The sequence below is a fragment of the Coregonus clupeaformis genome, unplaced genomic scaffold (genome assembly GCF_020615455.1).
Source record: "Coregonus clupeaformis isolate EN_2021a unplaced genomic scaffold, ASM2061545v1 scaf2098, whole genome shotgun sequence".
In the NCBI taxonomy this organism is placed as follows: Eukaryota; Metazoa; Chordata; class Actinopteri; order Salmoniformes; family Salmonidae; genus Coregonus; species Coregonus clupeaformis.
Window position 1 is genome coordinate 65,027 of NW_025535552.1, and position 25,213 is coordinate 90,239.

The window sequence follows — 25,213 nt, forward strand, 5'->3', positions numbered from 1 at the left end:
CCTTTTCCCCTCTTAATCTCACCTACTGTTCTGACTTGGTGGTGCACATGTAGCCTATAACCTGTTTTAGAGTAATGTAATCATTTAATATTGTAAGAGCTTTCATTGTCTGCTTATATGTCCCCTTTATTTATCCTACGGTCCTGACTTGGTGTACAGGGAGAATACTGTAAGAGCGGCCCATGTTCTGAATTCTGTCGCTGTACATTTCAAAAGTGCTGAACAAATAGTTATATTGACTACGTCCGTCCTAGCTCGTTCATTAACGTCTTAAATCGAGATTACGGATTGCCTCTTATCCGCTCGTCGTCCCATATGCCATAGTTTGTACATCTCAATTGTCTGTAGAAACAACATATGTTTAAGCAAGTCAGCCATATCAGCTTTGTTTTTTTTAAAGGCAGTAAATGAGGCTGAATGAACTGTTTCGCTGCCAGACAAGGCTCCACTGATAGCCAGGTGTAGCAGTGGTAAGGTGTTGGGGACTGCTGTTGGGACTCTTCTATTGGGACAGCTTTATGTAGGCCCTAACAGTTTGTGGGCACCGTTTGTCACCGTAATAGTGCAATGAATGTATTGTTTAGTGTTCTGTAGTGGCTTTGCCGGCATGCATCCCCAAAACATTTTTTGGGTTTGCCCCACCAATATTTACATGCTAAAATCGCCACTGGTAACAATGGACTGTTCACAGAGAAACATCACTACTGTGGTGACAAAAAAAGTGATGACTCGTCTTAAGAAAAAGTTAAACAACATTTATCTAAGAACACATAGCAAGCATATGTACGTCAGATATGTTACAAAATTATTTACATGTCTTGTTTATTTTCAATGTATCCACAGAATGGCTGATCATGGTCCAAACACACCAAGACGGTCGTGAAGAGGGCACGACAAAGCCTATTCCCCCTCAGGGGACTGAAAAGATTTGGCATGGGTCCTCAGATCCTCAAAAAGTTATACAGCTGCACCATCGAGAGCATCCTGACTGGTTGCATCACTGCTTGGTATGGCAACTGCTCGGCCTCCAACCGCAAGGCACTACAGAGGGTAGTGCGTACGGCCCAGTACATCACTGGGGCCAAGCTTCCTGCCATCCAGGACCTCTATACCAGGCGGTGTCAGAGGAAGGCCCTAAAAATTGTCAAAGACTCCAGCCACCCTAGTCATAGACTGTTCTCTCTGCTACTGCACGGCAAGCGGTACCGAAGCGCCTAGGTCCAAAAGGCTTCTTAACAGCTTCTACCCCCAAGCCATAAGACTCCTGAACAGCCATGGACTAGTTCACTGTAAGGACTACACCTGTTGCATTTGGTGCATGTGGCAAATACATTTTTTTATTTTTTTTTATTTTAAAAACCTGATGGAGATTTATACAAAGTTTATTTTCTGTCTATTACTTTTCGCCAATATTCACCAAAGCCCACTTTCGGTTTGCTTGGACAAAAATTTACTTTTTTTTAATCCTGCATACAAAATTAATAAAATACTGTTATGGCCTCGCAAAATATATTTTTAAAGTAAATTATGCCTGAACATTAGAGTTCATTGGGAGCTTTGCTTGGCTCAGATTAAATGCTGTCTTGGTTGGTTTCATCTCTCTGTGCAGAGTCCAGCGTGACCCACCAAACCCTTCCAACACGAATGAGCCCCATGAAACAGTGCTCAGATCAATTCCATTTCAATACCAGTCAATACAGGAATTTCATTAGGCATGAAATTCAATGCTGCACACATTGGTCATTTTCCAGTTCAAACTCAACGTCAACTTCAATTCCTGGGTTGACTGAAATGTAAATGATTTAACCCCAACATTGCCATGGAGCGACCCTGCAGAATGACCCCTTGTCATGAATTATTCCTTCTCCCTTTCCTGAAGCTCCTTGTTGAGGTTAGATCTTGGGGCTTAGATCGTGGGGTCCCTTCACCAGGCTCTTCTCCTTGAGCATCTCAGGTGTGTGAATGCTGCAGACAGGCAGTCGTTGCTGGAGAACTGCTGCCCTAGCCTGGCTGTACTGCTGTTTGGCTGTCTGAGTGAAAGGGTGTAGGCTACTGTTTCTGTTTCATTTCTTTGAAAAGCCTACACATCTTAGTTCTACAGAACCGGCCAGAGGGTTGTCTGCCTCCCTGCTCTAGAGGTGAACTCTTCTCCTGGAAAGTAGACATTTTTTATTTATTTAACCTTTATTTAACCAGGTAGGCCAGTTGAGAACAAGTTCTCATTTACAACTGCGACCTGGCCAAGATAAAGCAAAGCAGTGCGATAAAAACAACAACACCACAGAGTTACATATGGGATAAACAAAACGTACAGTCAATAACACAATAGAAAATCTATATACAGTGTGTCCAAATGTAGTAAGTTATAGAGGTAAGGCAATAAATAGGCCATAGTGCAAAATAATTACAATTTAGTATTAACACTGGAGTGATAGATATGCAGAAGATGATGTGCAAATAGAGATACTGGGGTGCAAATAAGCAAAATAAATAACAATATGGAGATTAGGTATTTGGGTGGGCTAATTACAGATGGGCTGTGTACAGGTTCAGTGATCGATATGACTCTTAGGATCCTTGCTCAGCTTCAAAAAGTGCCCTATTCTTTCTCTGCATTTCCTCTTCACATTCAAGTATACAATGAGCCCAAACTAGCAGAACAGGCTCTCACACACAGACATGTTTTATGGAAGCCTGTCCTGACCAGTTTGGAGTGTAGATCAACATTAAATCTTTCTTCTCAAGGGGTGCATCTAGAAGTGGTTCTTGTCGATACTTCTTACTCCTTTGCAAAAACATATTCCTTAGGATGACCTATGGTAAAGATGAACATTATTGAGTAAATAACATGAAACATAAAAAATAACAAAATTTAAAAAATACATGCAATACATGGAACCCATCACAATACAATTTTTGTTTATTTTATAAGTTTAAAAAAATAATAAGTCAGAGGAACAGCTGGCAGTGTTGTAACTCACATATCTGATGGTGAATATCAGCAATGCTGCCACAAGCCCCACAATGGAAAGAACTAGGATGGTATCCCTTTCTTCTGATTGGTCTGTGGACTCAAGGCAACCTGCAAAAAAATTATCCACAAATCCTTGAGCATCACTGGAAACATTTTAAACGATGAACTCTCTCTGGGTCCAATTTAAAACACTCACATACAGTATACAGTAGGTCTACATACCAAAACAAGCACATAATGAGAGTAGAACACACTCACCTGTCACTCTGAGGACAATCTGCCCCTCCTGGTTCTGCTCTCCTACAGGTGCTGCCAGGAGACACTTATACCTCCCACTATCAACAGCTGTTACATTGGGCAGGAAGATATCGAAATAATTATCAGCCAAAAGTTCCACTTCACGCTCCAGACCGGCGTACCATTGCGTGGTGCTGTTAGGTGATAACCTTTACTCCACACACAGAGACGCATACAAAGCTCTCCCTCGCCCTCCATTTGGCAAATCTGACCATAACTCTATCCTCCTGATTCCTGCTTATAAGCAAAAACTAAAGCAGGAAGCACCAGTGACTCGGTTAATAAAAAAGTGGTCAGATGACGCAGATGCTAAGCTACAGGACTGTTTTGCTAGCACAGACTGGAACATGTTCCGGGATTCTTCAGACAGCATTGAGGAGTACACCACATCAGTCACTGGCTTCATCAATAAGAGCATCGATGATGTCGTCCCCACAGTGACCGTACGTACATACCCCAACCAGAAGCCATGGATTACAGGAAACATCCGCACTGAGCTAAAGGGTAGAGCTGCCGCTTTCAAGGAACGGGACTCTAACCCGGACGCTTATAAGAAATCCCGCTATGACCTCCGACGAACCATCAAACAGGCAAGGAGTCAATACAGGTCTAAGATTGAATCATACTACACTGGCTCTGACGCTCGTCGGATGTGGCAGGGCTTGAAAACTATTACAGACTACAAAGGGAAACACAGCCGCGAGCTGCCCAGTGACACAAGCCTACCAGACGAAGCTAAACCACTTCTATGCTCGCTCCGAGGCAAGCAACACTGAAGCATGCATGAGAGCACCAGCTGTTCCGGATGACTATGTGATCACGCTCTCCGTAGCCGATGTGAGTAAGACTTTTAAGCAGGTCAACATTCACAAGGCCGCAGGGCCAGACGGATTACCAGGACGTGTACTCCGAGCATGTGCTGACCAACTGGCAAGTGTCTTCACTGACATTTTCAACATGTCCCTGACTGAGTCTGTTATACCAACATGTTTCAAGCAGACCACCATAGTCCCCGTGCCCAAGGACTCTAAGATAACCTGCCTAAATGACTACCGACCCGTAGCACTGACGTCTGTAGCCATGAAGTGCTTTGAAAGGCTGGTCATGGCTCACATCAACAGCATTATCCCAGAAACCCTAGACCCACTCCAATTTGCATACCGCCCCAACAGATCCACAGATGATGCAATCTCTATCGCACTCCACACTGCCCTTTCCCACCTGGACAAGAGGAACACCTACGTGAGAATGCTATTCATTGACTACAGCTCAGCATTCAACACCATAGTGCCCTCTAAGATCATCACTAAGCTAAGGATCCTGGGACTAAACACCTCCCTCTGCAACTGGATCCTGGACTTCCTGACGGGCCGCCCCCAGGTGGTAAGGGTAGGTAACAACACATCTGCCACACTGATCCTCAACACGGGGGCCCCTCAGGGGTGCGTGCTCAGTCCCCCTCCTGTACTCTCTGTTCACCCATGACTGCATGGCCAGGCACGACTCCAACACCATCATTAAGTTTGCCGACGACACAACAGTGGTAGGCCTGATCACCGACAACGATGAGACAGCCTATAGGGAGGAGGTCAGAGATCTGGCCGTGTGGTGCCAGGACAACAACCTCTCCCTCAACGTGACCAAGACAAAGGAGATGATTGTGGACTACAGGAAAAAAAAGAGGACTGAGCACGCCCCATTCTCATCGACGGGGCTGTAGTGGAACAGGTTGAGAGCTTCAAGTTCCTTGGTGTCCACATCACCAACGAACTATCATGGTCCAAACACACCAAGACAGTCGTGAAGAGGGCACGACAAAGCCTATTCCCCCTCAGGAGACTAAAAAGATTTGGCATGGGTCCTCAGATCCTCAAAAAATTATACAGCTGCACCATCGAGAGCATCCTGACTGGTTGCATCACCGCCTGGTATGGCAACTGCTTGGCCTCCGACCGCAAGGCACTACAGAGGGTAGTGCGTACGGCCCAGTACATCACTGGGGCAAAGCTTCCTGCCATCCAGGACCTCTATACCAGGCGGTGTCAGAGGAAGGCCCTCAAAATTGTCAAAGACTCCAGCCACCCTAGTCATAGACTGTTCTCTCTGCTACCGCACGGCAAGCGGTACCGGAGTGCCAAGTCTAGGTCCAAAAGACTTCTCAACAGCTTCTACCCCCAAGCCATAAGACTCCTGAACAGCTAATCATGGCTACCCGGACTATTTGCACTGCCCCCCACCCCATCCTTTTTACGCTGCTGCTACTCTGTTAAGTATTTATGCATAGTCACTTTAACTCTACCCACATGTACATATTACCTCAACTACCTCAACTAGCCGGTGCCCCCGCACATTGACTCTGCAACGGTACCCCCCTGTATATATAGCCTCCCCTACTGTCACTTTATTTTACTTCTGCTCTTTTTTTCTCAACACTTTTTTGTTGTTGTTTTATTTTTACTTTTTTTGTTTAAAATAAATGCACTGTTGGTTAAGGGCTGTAAGTAAGCATTTCACTGTAATGTCTGCACCTGTTGTATTCGGCGCATGTGACCAATAAAATTTGATTTGATTTGATTTGATTTGATAGCATCTTCATCAATAGACCAGACACCTTATTAGAGGGCTCCTCACCGAGCTGGGAGAAGAGGGTGTGATATGCGATGTGTGATCTATATGCCCTTAACAGCTGGTCTGGGACCAGTGCTGTATATGTTTTGCTCATATTGCACTTGTACAAAATTTGGTCAGACGGTACAAAACACAGAGTTTGTGCTATCACAATAATAGAAAGCTTACCTTGTACCACTTCACTGCCCGGTACTGGACCCCAGGCTTACATATTGCTTTACATTTCAGAATTGAGTCCTCTCCACAAACTGACTTCACCTCTTGGTTAGGCATATCCTGAGTGAGCCCACATTGCAAGCAGGCAGCTATAGAAAAACACAAGATAAATCATAATTTCAGGTGCGCCTGCCCAGCTGGACTAATATCAAACTCATTGTTAAAAAGAAATGACAACATACCTAGAACGCAGACGAGTAGAAAAAACATTTGTAGAACTACAGCAATGACAATGATGATCCAGAACATAAGGGTTGCAGTTTATATAAAGCTATCTAAAACGGAAGTGAACTACCAAGGCTAGGGATTTGAAGTATGCCTTGCATGGCTACACAAGGAGATTGCTAGCTAAAGTATTAGTTTATTAAAAGTAGTTCAACCTACGCCCCGGTTTGTCATTATTTAAAGGAACAAACATAACAAACAGAAAATTAGTTGTCACTGCAAGACTTTACACTGAGTGTACAAAACATTATGAACACCTGCTCTTTCCATGACAGACTGACCAGGTAAAAGCTATGATCCCTCATTGATGCCACTTGTTAAATCCACTTCAATCAGTGTAGATGAAGGGGAGGTGACAAGTTAAAATAAAGATTTTTATGCCTTGAGACAATTGAGGCATGGATTGTGTATGTGTGCCATTCAGAGGGTGAATGGCCAAGACAAGATATTTAGCCTAAGTGCCTTTGAACGGCACCGGTTTTTGTCAAGAACGGCAACGCTACTGGGTTTTTCATGTTCAACAGTTTCCCATGTGTTTCAAGAACGGTCCACCACCCAAAGGACATCCAGCCAATTTGACACAACTATGGGAATCAGCATGGGCCAGCATCCCAGTGTAACGCTTTTTATTATGTCTGCCTGCTGGCATTAAGCTGGTTTCTTTCTGTAGTGTAGAAGAGAAGGTGTTAAAATTAGAGAAGGAAAATACATAATAGCCTACATATAAAGATATGCCTTATTTTTGCAAACTGAAAGTGAAATTCATGGTTGGCCATTGCCTGAGAATCCCCTAACCTCCCCAGGAAGATTGCACATCATAAAATAGTATAGGGAATCCCCTGGCAAGAGCTAGGAATCTCCTGAACCAGAATTACATTATACGTTTATATGGCGAATCTCCTTTAAACCCAGGAAGCAGCCATTCAACTTGCCATTCACCAGCCTTTCAAGCTTAATAATGTCAAAATACGATCGTTACTCACCAAATATGGAGTTTCGATTAGCAACTATTGTCATTTAGGCCTACACTGCAGACACGGACGGTATGTACATCCAAAAACACAAGCAACCGAAAATATGACTATTCGGTACCCCCATAAAAATGTAAAAGCAACCGAAAAATACATGTGAGGTGCTGAAGAGGCATTTTTTCGGTTGCATCAAACTTTTTATTTATACCTTTTTTGGAAGTACAAAACATGTCTTTATGTATTTCATAAAGACGTTCACAGTGGTCATGCCTCTCTACTGGGGTACAGATGTAAAACTCCCTGAAAATCTGCCATTGGCGCCCATAAAAATTAGCCCCAAGGTTGCCATGGTAAATCGTCGGCGACCCGACCAAATTATCATAGAAATGTGAGTTATAGATCTGTCATTCTAATTGAAAGCAAGTCTAAGAAGCTGTAGATATGTTCTATGTGGGCTATTTCTAGGCTTCTCATTCTTAAATTGAGTTTTTGAGTCTTTTACTTTCGGTTTTGTACACCAGCTTCAAACAGCTGAAAATACAACATTTTTGGTTATGGAAAATGTATTTGCCTCGTTATTTTTATTGTGTTACTATTTTTCCTTTAGTTTATTTACCAAATTGTCTTCCTTTAGTTTTTACTCTGCGTTGTTGCTTAAGGGCTTGTAAATACACATTTCACGGTAAGGTCTACCTTGGGGCTACAGCTGTTGCTGTGGATTTGACAAATAAAATGTGATTTGATATTTCACAGTGGTTTAGATGTTACAACGATTCTCTACACAATGACTGCTTGTTTTGTCACATAAACAAAAATTAGGCGAACTATTTAGACTTTTAGCAACCAGGAAATGGCGGAGCGATTTCTGCATATTGCACCTTTAAATTAAACACCATGACTGTTTTCTCATTAATTGGGAATGTTGTTTGAAATGTCCAATACAACATATGTTGGTGATATTGTTATCAACCTACTGCATAACCCTTAAATAAAACAACATTTTAATGTGCAGGGTATGCAATTAGCGTGCTAAGACTCATTAAAGGGCGACTGTACTACCAGATTTGGCCTCGTTTTGAAGGTTGCTCATTAAGAAATGCTAGCGGCCATGACTGAAGCCATACGAGAGTTGTCTTGGCGGTGTTGTTTGATGTAGGTGTGTCATGTTCGCATATCATACCCTGGTAGGTACTGTTGTTTGTCCTTCCTAAGGCACCGTAGCAACAACATAGCCACTTCCTCAAAATAGTCACTTCCTTAAAACAGTCAGAATCAATCTAAGCTAAATCAAGAAATCTGTAATTAATTTAGAGCTTTTGCAGAGGAGGTCTTAGTTGCACAATTTTGAATCTATCTAAGCTGTTTGGTGCAGTATTTCTCAAGTTTTAAAAAATTGCATGAAAAACGAATCAGTGCACTGCATCTTGTGCTTTATTTATGACAGCTTGCAGATGATGAAATTGTAGATATGTTATTGTCCTCAAAATCAGTCCTGAGCGTGCAGCCAGACTTTCCCGACCCAATAGACAATAACATATCTACAATTTCATCATCTGCAAGCTGTCATAAATAAAGCACAAGATACACGCTGTTTATCAGTGGCCAAAATCACTTGCTAGCTAGCTAAATTACAATTCTGTGTTTGTCAATGAAGCTAGCATGTAGAAGCTAGCAGGCACACAATCAGCTTATCAAGTCACTGGCGAGTGGTGACGTGTGTGTGCTTCGGTGCCGTTTTTTATGTTTTTTACAACTTTCTCACTATTACCAGAGTGTGAGTCTGTCTGGCAGTGTTTCATAGGGAATCATGTTACAAAACAGGTCTCAGGGGAAACAAGATGCTCGCAAATGGGTTTTGGAATATTGACAAGTTGCAGCTGGGATACAAGTGCGCTCTGATCATCTCAATTCTGCCCAATAAAGTGGCAGACTCAAGTGATTGACACTATCAAACACATCAGCAAGTGGCCACTCCATGAAGGGCTTAGGGCCAAGGGTTATTTCAGCATAACATTGGCGATGTGTTGTCTTATGTAAACAAGTCTGAGGTGCTGTGTAATGGGCAGGTCTGTCTCACTGTCTGGAGGTTCTGGCTGCTATGATTGGATAAAGCGCGCACAGCTGATAGAGTGCAATCAGTACAGCTGCTTCTCTCGTGTGAGTGGGCACTGGGCAAGTGGGCATGACCATAATCTATACCCTACCCTTGAGTAAGTGGTGGTGAACTCACTTACAAAACTTTTGGACGAGACTGACTATGACTAAAATTATCCTATTTACACGTTAGTCAATTTTGACACTAGAATGAATGTTTCTGAGTCCTATCGATGCCACATAGGCTGTTTAAAACCAGGGAAGTTGGTTCTAAGGGGCAGTTGACCTTTAAGACAGACTGGTAGGATAGTTAGCCATTGCTAGAATTTAATGGTTGAAGTAACATTTTAGTGTAGTAGAGTTGACTGATGACTGACATGAATACTGTATACACTCAGTGACCAGTTTATTAGGTACACCCATCTAGTACCGGGTCAGACCCCTCTTTGCCTCCAGAACAGCCTGAATTCTTCAGGGCATGGTGTTAAATCATTTCTCAATTGGTATCAAGGAACCTAAAGTGTGCCAGGAAAACATTCCCCACACCAGTACACCACCGCCACCAAGGGGTGTAGAAGTGGGTGTGCCTGGGTGGACACAGGCCCACCCACTGAGGAGCCAGGACCTGCCAGGCCCACCCCATTATTATTACAAAAATACTCCTCAGCGCTTAGGTCACTTGTTTTGCCCATTTTAACTTTCAATCAAACAGAAACTGAATGCCTCAATGCCTGTCTGCCTGCTTTATATAGCAAGCCACGGCCACGTGACTCACTGTCTGTAGGAGCGATCCAGAGTATGTATATTACACAACATTTGGACAGGAGCTATAATCCAGTTATAATTTTAAAAATTACTATGTGTGTTGTTATTGCTTGAAATTAGGCTTGGCTGCACAGCTTTCAATGGGGAACAATTGCTTTCATACCCCGCTTTTCCCCACTTGCGTGAATTTCATTGAAAAACGTAACTTTGCTGTGTGGACCTATGTGCTGATATGCAACTGGTATTTGAGCCTAGGTGGTTTTCACATGACCACAAGACTCTGTTAGCCCTCTGAACTTATGGCTTAGCTTGGGGGTGCTAACACATGTTTTAAGGTCTTAGGAAAGGTCATTACACTATATTGACCACCTCTGTTGAATGTCCAATGCAGCTGTTTTTATCTCAATATCAAATCACTTCTGGGTAACAATGATGTACCTTACTGTGATTGTTTTCCATTAAAAGGGTAAAAAAGAAACCAAAATAGCTTCTTGGCAAAGATACATTTTTCAATAAATTATTTTGCTTGGACTGTCTGGGAGTGGTCTGAGCGGAGAGGGGAAAACTAGCTGTTATTGGCAGAGAGGTTTGGAACTCTCTTTCTTAATGGTCTATTAATTAATTTACCACCTAGATGTCACCAGCCAGGCCAAAACGCCATCCCACCAAAACAGGATGAAATTTCAGTCCGTATTTTCAAACACTGAAAGGGCATTATCATAATTTTCACAATTTCACAGTATTATTCCAACCTCATAGTATGGAAATACATATAAAACACAGGAAAATCATGTTTTTGACTGCACTGGGCCTTTAAACTGACACTGCCTAGTATGCTACATAATACAGTGGATAAAAAATTAATAAAAATAATATGCCATTTAGCAGACGCTTTTATCCAAAGCGACTTACAGTCATGTGCGCATACATTTTTACGTATGGGTGGTCCCGGGGATCGAACCCACTACCCTGGCGTTACAAGCGCCATGCTCTACCAATTGATCTACAGAGGACTACCCATATCCTTTTTTGGCGTAAGGTGGATTCCCAATCCTTCTCATTTATTTTCATATTTTCACTTATCAGTCTCCGTGTCCGCAGCCCCTGTAGTGGAGAAGCAAATTGCCTACACATGTCAAGAGGGTACAAACACACTTGAACCACCATTTGGAGCAGTCGGTCCCCAATGTGATAAGTAATTTATTATACAGTACCAGTCAAAAGTTTGGACACACCTACTAATTCCAGGGTTTTTCTTTATTTTTACTATTTTCTACATTGTAGAATAGTAGTGAAGACATCAAAACTATGAAATAACACATGGAATCATGTAGTAACCAAATAAGTGTTAAACAAATCAAAATATATTTGAGATTCTTCAAAGTAGCCACCCTTTGCCTTGATGATAGCTTTGCACACTCTTGGCATTATCTCAACCAGCTTCATGAGGTAGTCACCTGGAATGCATTTCAATTAACAGGTGTGCCTTGTTAAAAGTTAATTTGTGGAATTGATTTCCTTCTTAATGCGTTTGAGCCAATCAGTTGTGTTGTGACAAGGTAGGGGTGGTATACAGAAGATGGCCCTATTTGTCCATATTATGGCAAGAACAGCTCAAATAAGCAAAGAGAAACAACAGTCCATCATTACTTTAAGACATCTTGAAGGTCAGTCAATTTGGAAAATGTCAAGAACTTTGAAAGTTTCTTCAAGTGCAGTCGCAAAAACCATCAAGCGCTATCATGAAACTGGCTCTCATGAGGACCACCACAGGAAAAGACTACCCAGAGTTTCCTCTGCTTCAGAGGATAAGTTCATTAGAGTTAACTGCACCTCAGATTCCAGCCCAAATAAATGCTTCACAGAGTTCAAGTAACAGACACATCTCAACATCAACTGTTCAGAGGAGACTGCATTAATCAGGCCTTCTAAAGGACACACCAATAAGAAGAAGAGACTTGCTTGGGCCAAGAAACACGAGCAATGGACATTAGACCGGTGGAAATCTGTCCTTTGGTCTGATGAGTCCAAATATGAGATTTTTGGTTCCAACCGCCTTCTCTTTGTGAGACGCAGAGTTCGTGAATGGATGATCTCCGCATGTGTGGTTCCCACCGTGAATCATGGAGGAGGAGGTGTGATGGTGTGGGGGCGCTTTGCTGGTGACACTGTCTGATTTATTTAGAATTCAAGGCACACTTAACCAGCATGGCTACCACAGCATTCTGCAGCGATACGCCATCCCATCTGGTTTGCGCTTAGTGGGACTATCATTTGTTTTTCAACAGGACAATGACCCAACACACCTCTAGGCTGTGTACGGGCTATTTGACCAAGAAGGAGAGTGATGGAGTGCTGCATCAGATGACCTGGCCTCCACAATCACCCGACCTCAACCCAATTGAGATGGTTTGGGATGAGTTGGACCGCAGAGTGAAGGAAAAGCAGCCAACAAGTGCTCAGCATATGTGGGAACTCCTTCAAGACTGTTATTTGAAATGCATTCCAGGTGAAGCTAGTTGAGAGAATGCCAAGAGTGTGCAAAGCTGTCATCAAGGCAAAGGGTGGCTACTTTAAAGAATCTCAAATATAAAATATATTTTCATTTGTTTAACACTTTTTTGGGTTAGTACATGATTCCATATGTGTTATTTCATAGTTTTGATGTCTTCACTATTTTTATACAATGTAGAAAATAGTGAAAATAAAGAAAAACCCTTGAATGAGTAGGTGTGTCCAAACTGGTACTGTATGTGTGGTCATGACAAGTTGATACAATGTGAAGTCTGGCATTTTGATTACCACTAATTTTTATATATTACCATTGATAGTATCATCAACAGTATGCAGAAGGGCAAGGGCCATTTCAGTTGAAACATGACGTGAAATATTATTTTCTCGCTACAGCCAATTGCATACTACAAAAATGGCAAAGGTGAATGCAGTTTTTCATGCAAGGATGTGTTCCCCGGCAAAGTCCTCCTCAGTGAATGTCCCGATGTCACATGAACTACTGGTTGCACCACCAAGGTAGGTCAACTCATACAATTCACCTTCCTCTCCTCTGTTACTGCCTGCCATCCATTAGTGATAAGCCACTAACACTGCAAACAATCAATTCGCACATTACGGTAAAGTATGCTTTTTAAAATATACATTTTACAGACACTCTTATCCAGAGCAACTTACAGTTAGTGAGTGCATACATTATTATTTATTTTTTCATACTGGCCCCCCGTGGGAAACAAACCCACAACCCTGGCGTTGCAAACCCCATGCTCTATCAACTGAGCTACATCCCTGCCGGCCATTCCCTCCCCTACCCTGGACCAATTGTGCACCGCCCCATGGGTCTCCCGGTCACTGCCAGCTACGACAGAGCCTGGATTCGAACCAGGATCTCTAGCGGCACAGCCGATGCAGTGCCTTAGACCACTGCGCCACTCAGGAGTATATATATGAATTACATTTTGATTGCACAAATAAGTGGCACTGTTATCAAAATATACATTACTAGCGGCAAATCATTACAAATTAATATTTTTGATTTAATGCAAATCCCCCCTCCTGCAAAGCAAATAGCCTATGTATAGGCTATCAACCTTCTCAACTCCAGAGTATTTAAATAAACTTGTTGTAGGCTATTGTTATTGTAGGTACTTGCTTTGAAACCATGTTATCCATATCTGTAAAAAAAAAAACAGTAGCCTACAATAGAAAATGAATTTTGTGATGCATAATTATGTACCTTGCTTTATTTGACCTCATTATTTGAAAAGATTTGAGACTTAGTTTAAGATGCTGTTGAAGATTTTACACACGGGCCTTCCATAGACTATAAGCCCAGCAGCACCCTTGCAGTTGATAGAATACTGTACCTTGGATACCGCAGATTGCTGGCTGCATGTTACGTTAATATTACTATTGTGATGCATAATTGCCATGGTAATTTGGAATGTGAGACTCCCTCTGTTTGGACACGGCCGTGGTGGCAGCCTGGCGCACTGTACACACCTTACAACTCACCTCCTCATCACTGTCATCTTCTCTTGGGCATCCTCGTAGTGGCCTTTTATTGCTATACCCACTGAGTAGTTGGACCCGCGCTTTTATAGGCCTAAGCTTTGCCTTGGCAGCGAAATGACGTCATAATGGTATTGACATGATGCAATAGTAACCGTGCCATTCCAAACCAGTGTTGTTTGATACCACCTAAAGCGAGACCAATTCAAAACCAAGACCGGAGCCAATCGAGTCTGAGTGAAGACCAAGACCAGAAGGGGGGGGTGGCGAGACTAAGTCAAGACCGAGACCAGGAGAGGGGTTAGGGGTCTGAGACCAAATCAAGACCAAGACCAGAAAAATGCGAGTCCAATTCAAGACCATTAATTGTCAAATCTCCACCATAAAAATAGTTCAAAATGTCCAGTATTGCTGTGTTGATATTTCAGAAGATATGTATTCTTTAGACATTCAGAATGGTGAAAAAATTCATGCTGACGGCAAATAGAGAGCCACTCTACAAATGATCACGAACCAAACAGGTCTATAATAGACGAAAAGACAAAATATGTTACAACTTCCCCCAGTTTCCCCTTACTAATAGTGAGCATGCAACTTTCAAACAATGTCTTCGCTACCAGCAAATCAATTCTGACGAGCGCGACAATATTTTAGGATAAATTTCTGTGAAAGTAAAGGACAGTAATGTTATGAGTCAAGTAGGAAGCCCTGGTTTCAATAGGCAAGAAGATATTCATGTGTCATGAAAGGAGTGTGGGTATTTGACCTGGCGAATGGGAGCTGATAACTATGAGTTCTTCACTCCGCTGGTCCAATTCAAGAAATAATGAGTCCTCACTGTCCGAGACAGAATCAAGACCAAGTAAAAATGTATCTGACACCGAGACAAGACAGAGACACTCAATACAGATGTAGGATCTTAATTTGATCACTCCTTTGTTGCTGAGAGTTTATCTGCACAGAAGGAAATGCAAACTTGTGTATTCAAGGTTTAAAAAGTATTCTAAAGTTTGTAATTTCCAGACTCGATTTGCCCTAACGAAGAATTTATCAACCCTTACAAAAATGTCCTTTCATTATAATCCACATAATATTTCACATTTCCTGTTGCTGCAGGATTATTTTACTGATGAAGCAAACTGGCCTCGCGACCGGACTCAAGTAGTTCCAAACACAAAAACCGGGATAATAAACAAAAATACAAAACACAGCGGATTATAAAGTGGACAATATCATGTGGGAGGACAACGCTCTTCTTTTGAGTTTATAGTGAAGATAATTGGCCCAAAATTGTAGGAGGAGACCCTCCTGCAGCTTAGGATCCTCAGTGTATTATAATATAGATAACTGCATATTATCAGAGCTCAATTACTATCAAAACAAGTTGTGATGCTACAGGAAAATGCCTGATGTTTTAACTACAATGAGAGATTTTGAAATAAACAAAATAACAACTGTTCTGTTTATATTTTAGGACTTGGGGCATTCCTGATGCTGATCAAACCATTTGTACTGTAGATGTGGTCTGAGGGGGCTCTCACGTTGTTGGTCCTACATTGTTGGTCCACAAAGAACCCAAATGACATCCTTTATCCTGCCAATGAAGAAAAGTTGGCCATTTGTAGTGGGTGGGACACACTACACAAACTAACATCAGAGTTGAGCCAATAGTATTATAGACATCTATCTACTCAGAACCGTTATTGCTTTTTAAAAGAATAATGTGCCTTCCGCCACTAGTGTCCAGACTCTAATTCATGTTTTAGTCTCATTGCTGTCTTCTATGCACTTTTCTACCTTTTTTGTCTCAATACTCTGCTAACTAAACCAAGTTTACCTGTAGGATGGGTGATGTTTACATTATGTAGTTTCACCTAAGAGAGGAAGAAAGAAAGCCATAGTGTTTTTTGACTGAACACGGAATTCAACAGGAAATGTGTTTTTTGCTGCTGACCACCTTTAACCTGCACTGCCTCATGCTGTGCCATGTAGACTGTTATTTATGAAATATATTTATTAAGCTATTTATTACCTATTAATTCTAAAAAGGCACAAATGACCAAAGTATGAATGGACAATTAGCTAGAAAAACAAGCTGTGAACTTGTCCGTTACAAGCCAATAATCTCTCCCATGGACAATTTGTTGGCACAAAATGGAAGTACTTCACTATGCCTTGGGACCAATGTGAAATTGTGTGTTTTTATGTCCCATCAAATTAAGGAATTTATTTTGCAAGATTTTAAGAATATATATTTTCAAGTAGTGTCCTTTAAAAAATATATATATCTCCACCTTGACTTGGACCATTTTGTATTGGTACAAATATAGCTACACCTACTCACCCCTAGATCAGACAATAAGCTTAGAGACAAGTGACTCAATGAAGTGGATTGATTTCACCGGGTAGATTTCAGAGGGATGTACTGTACAATAGGGTTTAAACATGATATTAATAATATGTCTTACCTCCCTCCAGGTCATACAACCAAACACTTATATGAACTGACAACCATAACGTTACACACATTAAGATGAGCCCTTTTGAACACGAGCAGCATTAATCAATGTTTCAATATGGTTTATTTTCTTGTCCGTTGATGTTATGTATGTGTACTTTCGTAGCATAGTTATATGCCATAATGTTTTGCATGCTTTTGATGAGAGACAATCACCCATGTTCATGCTCTGCTCATTTTCTAATCTGTCCTATGATGTGGTGATGCATTAAAAAAATTTGTCTCCAAACATTGTGACGCTTTTCTATCAGGGTTCTGATTGCCAACACATGGTGGTAGGAGTTTAACATCCCGTTCATGTGAAAATTATTTATGCAAAATAAATAATGTACATCAATTTATTTAAAAATCCAAACCGCCATCCAATGAACATAGTTAATTCATTTAATCAACAGACATTTTGTGCTGTCCTACAAATCATTGCCAGATTAACTATAAATTCCAAAAACAATATACTGTATAACAAATTTCAATGTATTATTTTTAATATGAAATAATATGAAATAGTAAGTTTTTTAAAATTCTATATTGATCAATGTTATCTTGTCTGTGAACATCTGTAAATGGTAAAAAAAATAAAAGTTATTTAGATTAACCTGAATAACATCAGATGACTGAAAGAGACCACACATTCTCAGAAAGAAACTCAAACTGTGGCGACTAAAAAAGTGAGGTTTCATCTTAAGAAAAGGTAAGACAGCAGTTATCTAAAACAGTTATATTTCAGAACACACAGTACATGTACTTGCGATACTTTACAACATTATTTACATAACTTTTTATTTTCAATGTATCCACAGCATTGTTGATCATATCAAAAACAAAACCTGACTGGTAGCCAGAGACTCCTGCAAGTTTAATTTTCTGCCAATTTCTTTTAGCCAGTTTTTCAAGCCCCTTTACTTATGGTTTGCTTGGCAGAAGACAATTTTATTTTTTGTTTCTGCATAAAATAATTCATAATGTATTGTTTTGGCCTAGGAAAAAAGTTATCAATTATGCCTAAACATTAGAGTTCATTGGGAGCCTTGCTTGGCTCAGATGGAATGCAGTCAAGGTTGGGTTCATCTCTGTGCAGAAATTCAAAAAGATCAATGCTGTACACATTGGTAATTTCCCAGTTCAAAACTCAATGTCAAATTAAATTCCTGGTTTGGCTAAGATGTGAATGGAATTAACCCCAACGTTGCCATGGCGCGACTGTCCAATATGACCCCTCATCGTGGACCATCCCTTCACCCCTTTCTGAAGCTCCTTCTTGGGGTTAGATCTTGGGGTTAGATCTTGGGGCTTAGATCGCGGGGTCCCTTCACTAGGCCCTGCTCCTTACGCATCACAGGCGCGTGAATGCTGCAGTCCCGTGCCTCACAGAAGCCGGGCACTCCTGCGTTGCCCGCCATGCCAGGCTGGCCCAAAGCGCCTGTGAAACCACGGGGCCCTCTGGGACCTGCCATACCTTTCTTTGGCTCTGCTGGGTGACCTGGCAGCCCTGTGGGGAAAACAATTTAACAATTGGAGGTGGCGTCTTAACAGTTCTCTTGTAAAAGAAGACTTCCTGCTAACATAAATGTTGAATAAAAACCACACAATCCCTTTTCAAGTGAATCTGGAAGTGAGTTACATATACTTTCCACAATTCTAAGACAAGCAATTTTGAGGTAGACCTGAGTTTCACACCAGTGTAAACAGTGTCCTACCTCTGAGGCCTTGATGCCCATCGTGTCCTGGCAGACCTTTACCAGGCTCACCCCCTTTCCTTTCGGACCTTTTGTACCTGTGAAGTAAAACAGAGAGCTTGTGGGTGAACTCTGAAGCTATGCCACTACAAAGGAGCTCCACTCATTTTCACTTGAAATGAGCCTTAGTGATCAAGGTTTTGTTTACCAGTAATCAAGTTTGGTTGAACTAAGTCAATTGGAGTACATACCTCTTTCACCCTCTGCCCCCTTCTGACCATCCATTCCTGTGTCCCCTTGGATGCCCCTGGCTCCTTTGACTCCAGCTTTGCCTGCTTTACCCTGAGAGAGAGAGAGAGGTCAACAGAACTTATCATCGTTTGGACTGAAGGCCTTCCTTAGTAGATAGGGGTTGGTTTGGGGGCTGTGTGACTCACGGGTTTGCCTGATTCTCCAGTTGGTCCCCTGGTTCCGGGCGGCCCAATGAGTGTGCGGTTGTTGATGGGGCAGCCTTGGGAACACTTGGCCCGGATGGAAGCTGCATACTGGGAGATCTGGGCTGTCACCACTCCTTTACACAGCTGCAATACCTGCTCATCTGTCAGCCCAGGGCCCTGAGGACAAAAAGCAGGCAATCAATCAACCAAGCAAGTAATCAATCGATCAATCAGTCAGTAAAGGTTCTTGCTAGATATGTGTCAATGTAAAATAAGGGGGAGACTCTTCCTCCAGACAGACTGGGGTTGGCTCCTGATACGCACAGGGGCACCTGGCACTCCTTTAGGTCCAGAGCCACCTTTGACGCCCAGGTCACCGTCTGGACCTGGCTCTCCTCTGGAGCCTGGGATGCCGGGGGGTCCATTTCGTCCAACAATGCCATCAGGGCCAATGGTACCTCTCTCTCCTTGCTGCCATTCAGAGATGAGGGGAAGGAGGGAGACAGAGAGAGGGGGGACACTGTTCAGTCACTGAACACAAAATGTCACGATTTAAACTCAATAATCTCAATACTTCTACCTAGTCAAATCATTCACTTCTCAATACTTCTACCTAATCAAAACTGTTCTATTAGGATTTTATAATATAACAGGAACTCAACACTGTACAGTATGTGCTGTTGTGTCTGCTGTCATCTAGGAACAACCTATGGCATCAGTATTGTGGTTTTTATGTGACATAGAATAAGTTAGGGTGAAAAAAACTAATACTTTCATAGAATGGCGTATACAAACCTGTCCTTTGTCACCACGTGCTCCAAAACTTCCCTATTTGGAAAAAGGAACAGAAACATTTTTTGGTAAGAAGAAAAACAGTCCCACTACATCAATGGAAACAGGAAGTAGACAGATGAGAGAGTGACGTCGCCTCGGCATTGTCACATGATTACCTTGTCTCCTTTCCTCCTCCCTTCACTCCAGTTCTTCCAACCCCACCCTGAGGAAGGAACAATCAGCACATTAGATGAGTCAGTAAGATGCCATGGCAATGATAGGACTGCTTATTACAGCTTATCAGTCACAAAGGAAAGACCCAAACATAAACAGAAGATGACCAATACACATCCACTGTCACTTACTGGTGTGTGTGTGTGTGTGTGTGTGTGTGTGTGTGTGTGTGGTTGATTAACTGTGAGAAATTGACTGGTAATTTAGCAGTCGGATGGGGAACGTAAATAAAAGGTTACCTTCTCACCATCGGGTCCTGTCTCCCCCTTGGCTCCCTAGAAACAAAGCATTAAATCAACAATTGCATAATCATCAAAAGTCAATTATGATAATTGTAGTGGTAATGACAATGTTTGAGTAATGACATATACACACAGGTTGGCCCTGCAGGCCTTTAGGTCCTGGTTTCCCTGGAACTCCTGCATCTCCTCTATATCCTTGAGGCCCCTATAATATGAAATACACATAGGTAAACTGCTGCAAATAGACACACTTTAGAATGAGAACCTTTGTTCAAAAATAGGAATTTTGTTAAATTCCAATGACAGATCATTTTTAATTTTCTAAACTTATAACAAGATACACGGTACTCTTGCCATAACATCTCTAACAGTTATGCTGGGTTTTTTAACTAAAACCAGCATGACACTGAAACCTTTTCAGGGACTTTCCCAACAGAGCTGTGTTTTCAGGGACTTTACTAACAGATATGTTACCTTCCTTGTTTTGACTGTCAACAATATCACATGGGTGTCTGTCCACCCACACGAAACCCTCACGCAACATGTAATTTACATCTGATTAACAACAACACTGAGGGGAATTTACTGAGGAATGTGGAAGTGACAGTGTATGTATTGTGATCTGTATTCTACTGTGTCCATGTGATTGAGATTAGAGCACCTCACACAGTGGTTATAAAGCCTGTCTTACCCCAGCTCCTACTCTCCCAGGAGGTCCCCTCACACCCACGATCCCCTTTCGCTCCCTAGGAGGGAAGCCTGGCCATTATTCACAAAGTATTAATTTAAGTATTAAAAGTACATGTCCAGTTTTAATATATTTAGTAAATATGTTTTATTTTCTTAAAACTACATTGTTGGTTAAGGGCTTGTAAGTAAGCATTTCACGGTAAGGTCTACACCTGTTGCATTCGGCGCATGTGACAAATAACATTTGATTTGATATGAATAAATGTACTGTACAATATAACAAATTACATCCATGTCATAACAGCAGATGTCAACTAGACATGTTTGGATTATACAGCCATTGTGATGATGTCATCTTGATACCCAGCATGCAATTCTCCTTCACTTTACCTTTTGTCCAAACTCTCCAGGAAAGCCGATCACCCCAGGAACTCCAAGTGGACCCTGCAAAATAAACAGTAAATGTGGTTTGTTAGGAGAAATCCCATCAACAGATTCCTTACCGATTTATTACTAATTTAGTGGTTATCATACTGTTACTCACATCCTCTCCAGGCTCCCCGTCACTGCCTGGCATGCCCCCTGGGCCTTGGTCGCCCTGAGAGAGAGGAAAGAGAGATACAAAGAAAACAGAAAGTGGAAGAGAAGAGAGCAAGGGAGACATGGCTACTACAGTATCAATCTAATCTACCATATGGAGGAAGTGCTAACAGCCACATGACTCACTAAATCAACAATACCAAAACCTTCAGTGAAAATAACAGTATGCAGTTTAGGGAAAACACCCATAAACACACAGAAATCTTGTGAAATCTGTGAAGAGTAAGGGCCAATGACTTTTGAAAGCAACCAGAGTACTTTCTGTGAAAACAACACTACTCCTGTCCCCCTAAACATACCTTGTGACCGGTCTCTCCTCTGCCTCCTGGCTCTCCAGGATACCCCTATAAAACACATAAATAAAAATAAAGTTAGAATTAATGGTCTCCCTCCATGTAGGGAATAGCATAGTCTTTGTAGAGAAGGACAAACAAGAGGTCCAACTGGAGAGACGGATAGACAGACGTCCATCTTACATTATAGCCCATCTCCCCATGGTCTCCTGAGAATCCAGGTGCTCCAATCTGACCCTGTGGAAGAGAATGGATGCGATGGAAGACATTTTAGACAGGGGAAATGGAAGTTGAAGTCATAAGATTTGTTTTAAATAATTAGTTATTCAACCATGGTTTAGTTAACAATGGTCACAAAGCCAGGTTGAATGGCGCTACCTTTTCCCCTTCTGCTCCTTCAGGACCCTGTTTCCCTTCTGCTCCAGTTGATCCCTGAGAAGAAAGGTTGGAAAAAAAGATGTCTCAACATGGCCAGAACAAATTACAATAATTTGTATGTTGTTTAAATGTTAAATGGAAATGATCACATCACATAGCCTGTTAAGAGGCTTTCACGTCATAAAGTCTTAGTATTGCTTCTAGTGAGAGCTGTGTAAGGAGCTGAGTGAATAATTGATTTGAACATGTTGAGAAGACAGAGTGTGCTGAGTTGTGGTTGCAACACTGAGCGGTGGCAACTGTTGTGAGTGGACAATGTTGAGTTGTGGTGGCCACCATGTTTACCTTGATACCTCCAGTTCCATCAAGACCACCAGGCCCTGCCTCACCAATTGGACCCTAGAAAAAGACAAAGAACTAAGACAGAAACATGCTGGGGATTTTGTATCAAATTTCCTTACACTCATTTGAGGAAGCACTTTATTTTACGCTACAGAAATGACCAGGTAGTGGATTTCCTTAGAAAATCCATGGTACAATGGTAATTACACAATAATAACCTTTGGATTTTCTTTGTTTCTTTGAGATTAATTGAAATAAAATCCCTGATATCAAACCAAATATGGTTACATACAAAACATAACAGCTGCATTGTGTCAATACTCACAGTCTCACCCGAACCCCGACTCCTCCGGCGTGGCCCCTCCATACCGATGTCACCCTGTTGAAGATAGGGAACACAGTCAGGCATAGAGAGAGCTTCAAATTGTCAATTAAGATTTTTTTGGGTGTAATTAGCTGATATCTGTGATGGCATAGTGGTATTCTATGATGTCATGCTGGTACTCTGCAATGTATCTGTGGTACAGTGGGGGTTTATAATGTCATACCTTTTTGCAGGTTTTGGGGTCTACCTGATGGATGCGGTAAAGGAGTCAATGAAACGCAGACCGTTCCATTGACCATATTGGCACACATTCATCAAATCTGACTTAACAAAGTGGATATTCGTAACAGGGTCACAATGTGGTTACTTAAGTGCGATTTGGATATATTTAGCTGTTTTCGCTGCATAATATTTACAAGTTGTCCCTTTTCAGGTTTAGAAGAAGTGACTGCTAAATGCTAACTCCCGTTAGAGTATAAGCTGGTTAGCATAGCTAGCATACATAAATCGGTGGTGGTAGTCAAAGTCATTTTTAACTGTACTGCAGTCGATTGGTGAAGATGACAGGAACATGTGTTGGGGTTGAAATCCATACAACCAGTATACTGATTTTTACCTAAACATAGTGTGTAATTCACATATAAACAATAGGCTAAATGTAGGCTATTTTTGCTATGGCAATGAGGAGTTTCAGGATCTTTCCTCCACGGCCCTTTCCCCCACGCGTTTCCATGGCAATTCCATTGTTTTGGCCGAGTTCGATTGGCCTCAAGGGATGTAGCTCAGTTGGTAGAGCATGGCGTTTGCAACGCCAGGGTTGTTCGTTCGATTCCCGCCGGGGGCCAGTATGAAAAAATAAAAATAAAAATTAATGTATGCACTCACTAACTGTAAGTCGCTCTGGATAAGAGCGTCTGCTAAATGACTAAAATGTCAATGTAATACTGCATCTATCGGGATTCAAACTGAATTATGTGGTGTCAGACCGGTTCTCTGTGATGTCATACTAGTGATCTGTGGTGCTTTCAAGACAACTCGGAACCTCTGAGTTCAAATGTACATACTTTTTTTGCGTGAGTGCTTCCTGTTGGTCAAGTTTTTAAGAGTTTCTGAGTTCCAAGTTGTCTTGACCGCGGCAATTCTGGTTCTCTGTAATGTCACACTGGTACTCAGTGATGTCATTTTGGAATTCCTTGATGTCATACTGGTTCCCTATGATGTCATACTGGTCCTATGTGATGTCATATTGGTTCTCGGTGGTACAACAGAGGCTTTATGTAATGTCATGCTGTTTCTTGTAGGTTTAAACGTTAGACAAACATTATGGTGGCTTGGCCTGTTATTAGTGAACATTCAAATTAGATTTTGTGAAGGGCCACACTGTTTTTGATATGGGGTTATAATGGCTTTTTAGGTAGAGGGTGATTTTGTTTGATGTGATACATATTCTGTAGGATGGCAGACTGGTTTTGAGGAAGGGTCTTTACCTTCAGTCCTAGCACCCCAGTCTCACCTGGATCGCCAGGAAGACCAGGCAAGCCCTGTAGGAGAGAGTAAGAATGAGAGACAAGGTGCAAAATAATGGAATAAAATATAGACCAAGGGAGAGAATGAGAAAGAGAAAGGGCCATCCTAGTTGTTGAAGCTCAGCCTCTCACCTCAACTACACAACAGTTCCACTCTCCAGTTCTGAATAATAAAGAGATCGCCATCTACTGTCCATAATCAATATAGAAAAATGTTACATTGCTTGTGCCATGTCTCAGAATTTAGACCAGAGAATAGAAACAGATCAGCGCAAAACAATGAAACAAAGAGATACATTACATCTGTGATATCCTCTGGATGCCTTTTACTTACCTGGGCTCCAGAGAAACCAGAAGCACCGTCCTCCCCCATCAGGCCCGGAGTCACCCTGTAGAGATGGCAAAGGTCAATACAGCTCTTGAGTCAAGTTCAATAGTGTAATGTTGACGCCAGAATTTGTGAGTTACAAACATTACAGGGAGATACTGTATGTCTTTTTGAGGTTGTGGCAAGCGTGTTTGCTGTGGGATTGGGCAACCTGGGTTCAAGCCTCGCTTAGGGGAGTTGGATAGTGTCTAAGGCTGCTTTGGGAATTTTGTGTGAGCTCTTTTTATTTTACATGTTTTACTTCCTCACCTCAGGCCCTGTGTCTCCGCCTCTTCCTAGAACTCCTTTGAATCCTTTGTACCCTGAACACAGGAACCATATCAACAGCATTCCTCCAATAGGGATATGTGCAATGATTCATTAATTAAGCACAATGGAGGGTGTAATTTGGCATGCACTATGGATTTGATGAAGTGATTATACAGCGATTAACACTCACCTCCCGTTCCTGAGCCCCAGGGAAGCCATCTTTACCTTTGCAGTCCTCTGGCTCCCTAGATGGACGGATGGACAGACAGAAACACACCGACACAGAGACAGACAGACACACACAGACATATATTTTGTTTAGTCCAGAAAACAGAAGGATACCACAGG

General features: G+C 41.9%; 2 protein-coding genes and 2 long non-coding RNA genes across 4 annotated transcripts; all 4 read right to left on the bottom strand.

The window, feature by feature from the left end:
* Nucleotides 1-2,481: 2,481 nt before the first annotated feature.
* On the bottom strand, nucleotides 2,482-6,325 carry LOC121570658 (CD83 antigen-like). Its single transcript, XM_045219153.1, has 6 exons — nucleotides 6,298-6,325; nucleotides 6,068-6,204; nucleotides 5,854-5,906; nucleotides 3,233-3,417; nucleotides 2,982-3,082; nucleotides 2,482-2,814 (listed from the first exon to the last, which is right to left on the bottom strand). The coding sequence occupies exons 1-6, from the start codon at nucleotides 6,323-6,325 to the stop codon at nucleotides 2,668-2,670; spliced, it is 651 nt and encodes a 216-aa protein (XP_045075088.1). The 3' UTR covers nucleotides 2,482-2,667.
* Nucleotides 6,326-17,035: 10,710 nt separating this feature from the next.
* LOC123488250 (collagen alpha-1(XI) chain-like) lies at nucleotides 17,036-20,436 on the bottom strand. The gene is made up of 10 exons (XM_045219151.1): nucleotides 20,429-20,436; nucleotides 20,204-20,279; nucleotides 20,080-20,107; nucleotides 19,775-19,821; nucleotides 19,620-19,652; nucleotides 19,149-19,295; nucleotides 18,825-19,001; nucleotides 18,639-18,729; nucleotides 18,409-18,485; nucleotides 17,036-18,200 (listed from the first exon to the last, which is right to left on the bottom strand). The coding sequence occupies exons 1-10, from the start codon at nucleotides 20,434-20,436 to the stop codon at nucleotides 18,045-18,047; spliced, it is 840 nt and encodes a 279-aa protein (XP_045075086.1). The 3' UTR covers nucleotides 17,036-18,044.
* LOC123488251 lies at nucleotides 19,789-20,802 on the bottom strand. The gene is made up of 4 exons (XR_006659985.1): nucleotides 20,766-20,802; nucleotides 20,208-20,279; nucleotides 20,072-20,107; nucleotides 19,789-19,821 (listed from the first exon to the last, which is right to left on the bottom strand). It is a non-coding gene; the product is annotated as an uncharacterized LOC123488251 (long non-coding RNA).
* Nucleotides 20,803-22,724: 1,922 nt separating this feature from the next.
* On the bottom strand, nucleotides 22,725-24,602 carry LOC123488252. The gene is made up of 3 exons (XR_006659986.1): nucleotides 24,563-24,602; nucleotides 24,190-24,243; nucleotides 22,725-22,756 (listed from the first exon to the last, which is right to left on the bottom strand). It is a non-coding gene; the product is annotated as an uncharacterized LOC123488252 (long non-coding RNA).
* Nucleotides 24,603-25,213: the final 611 nt, after the last annotated feature.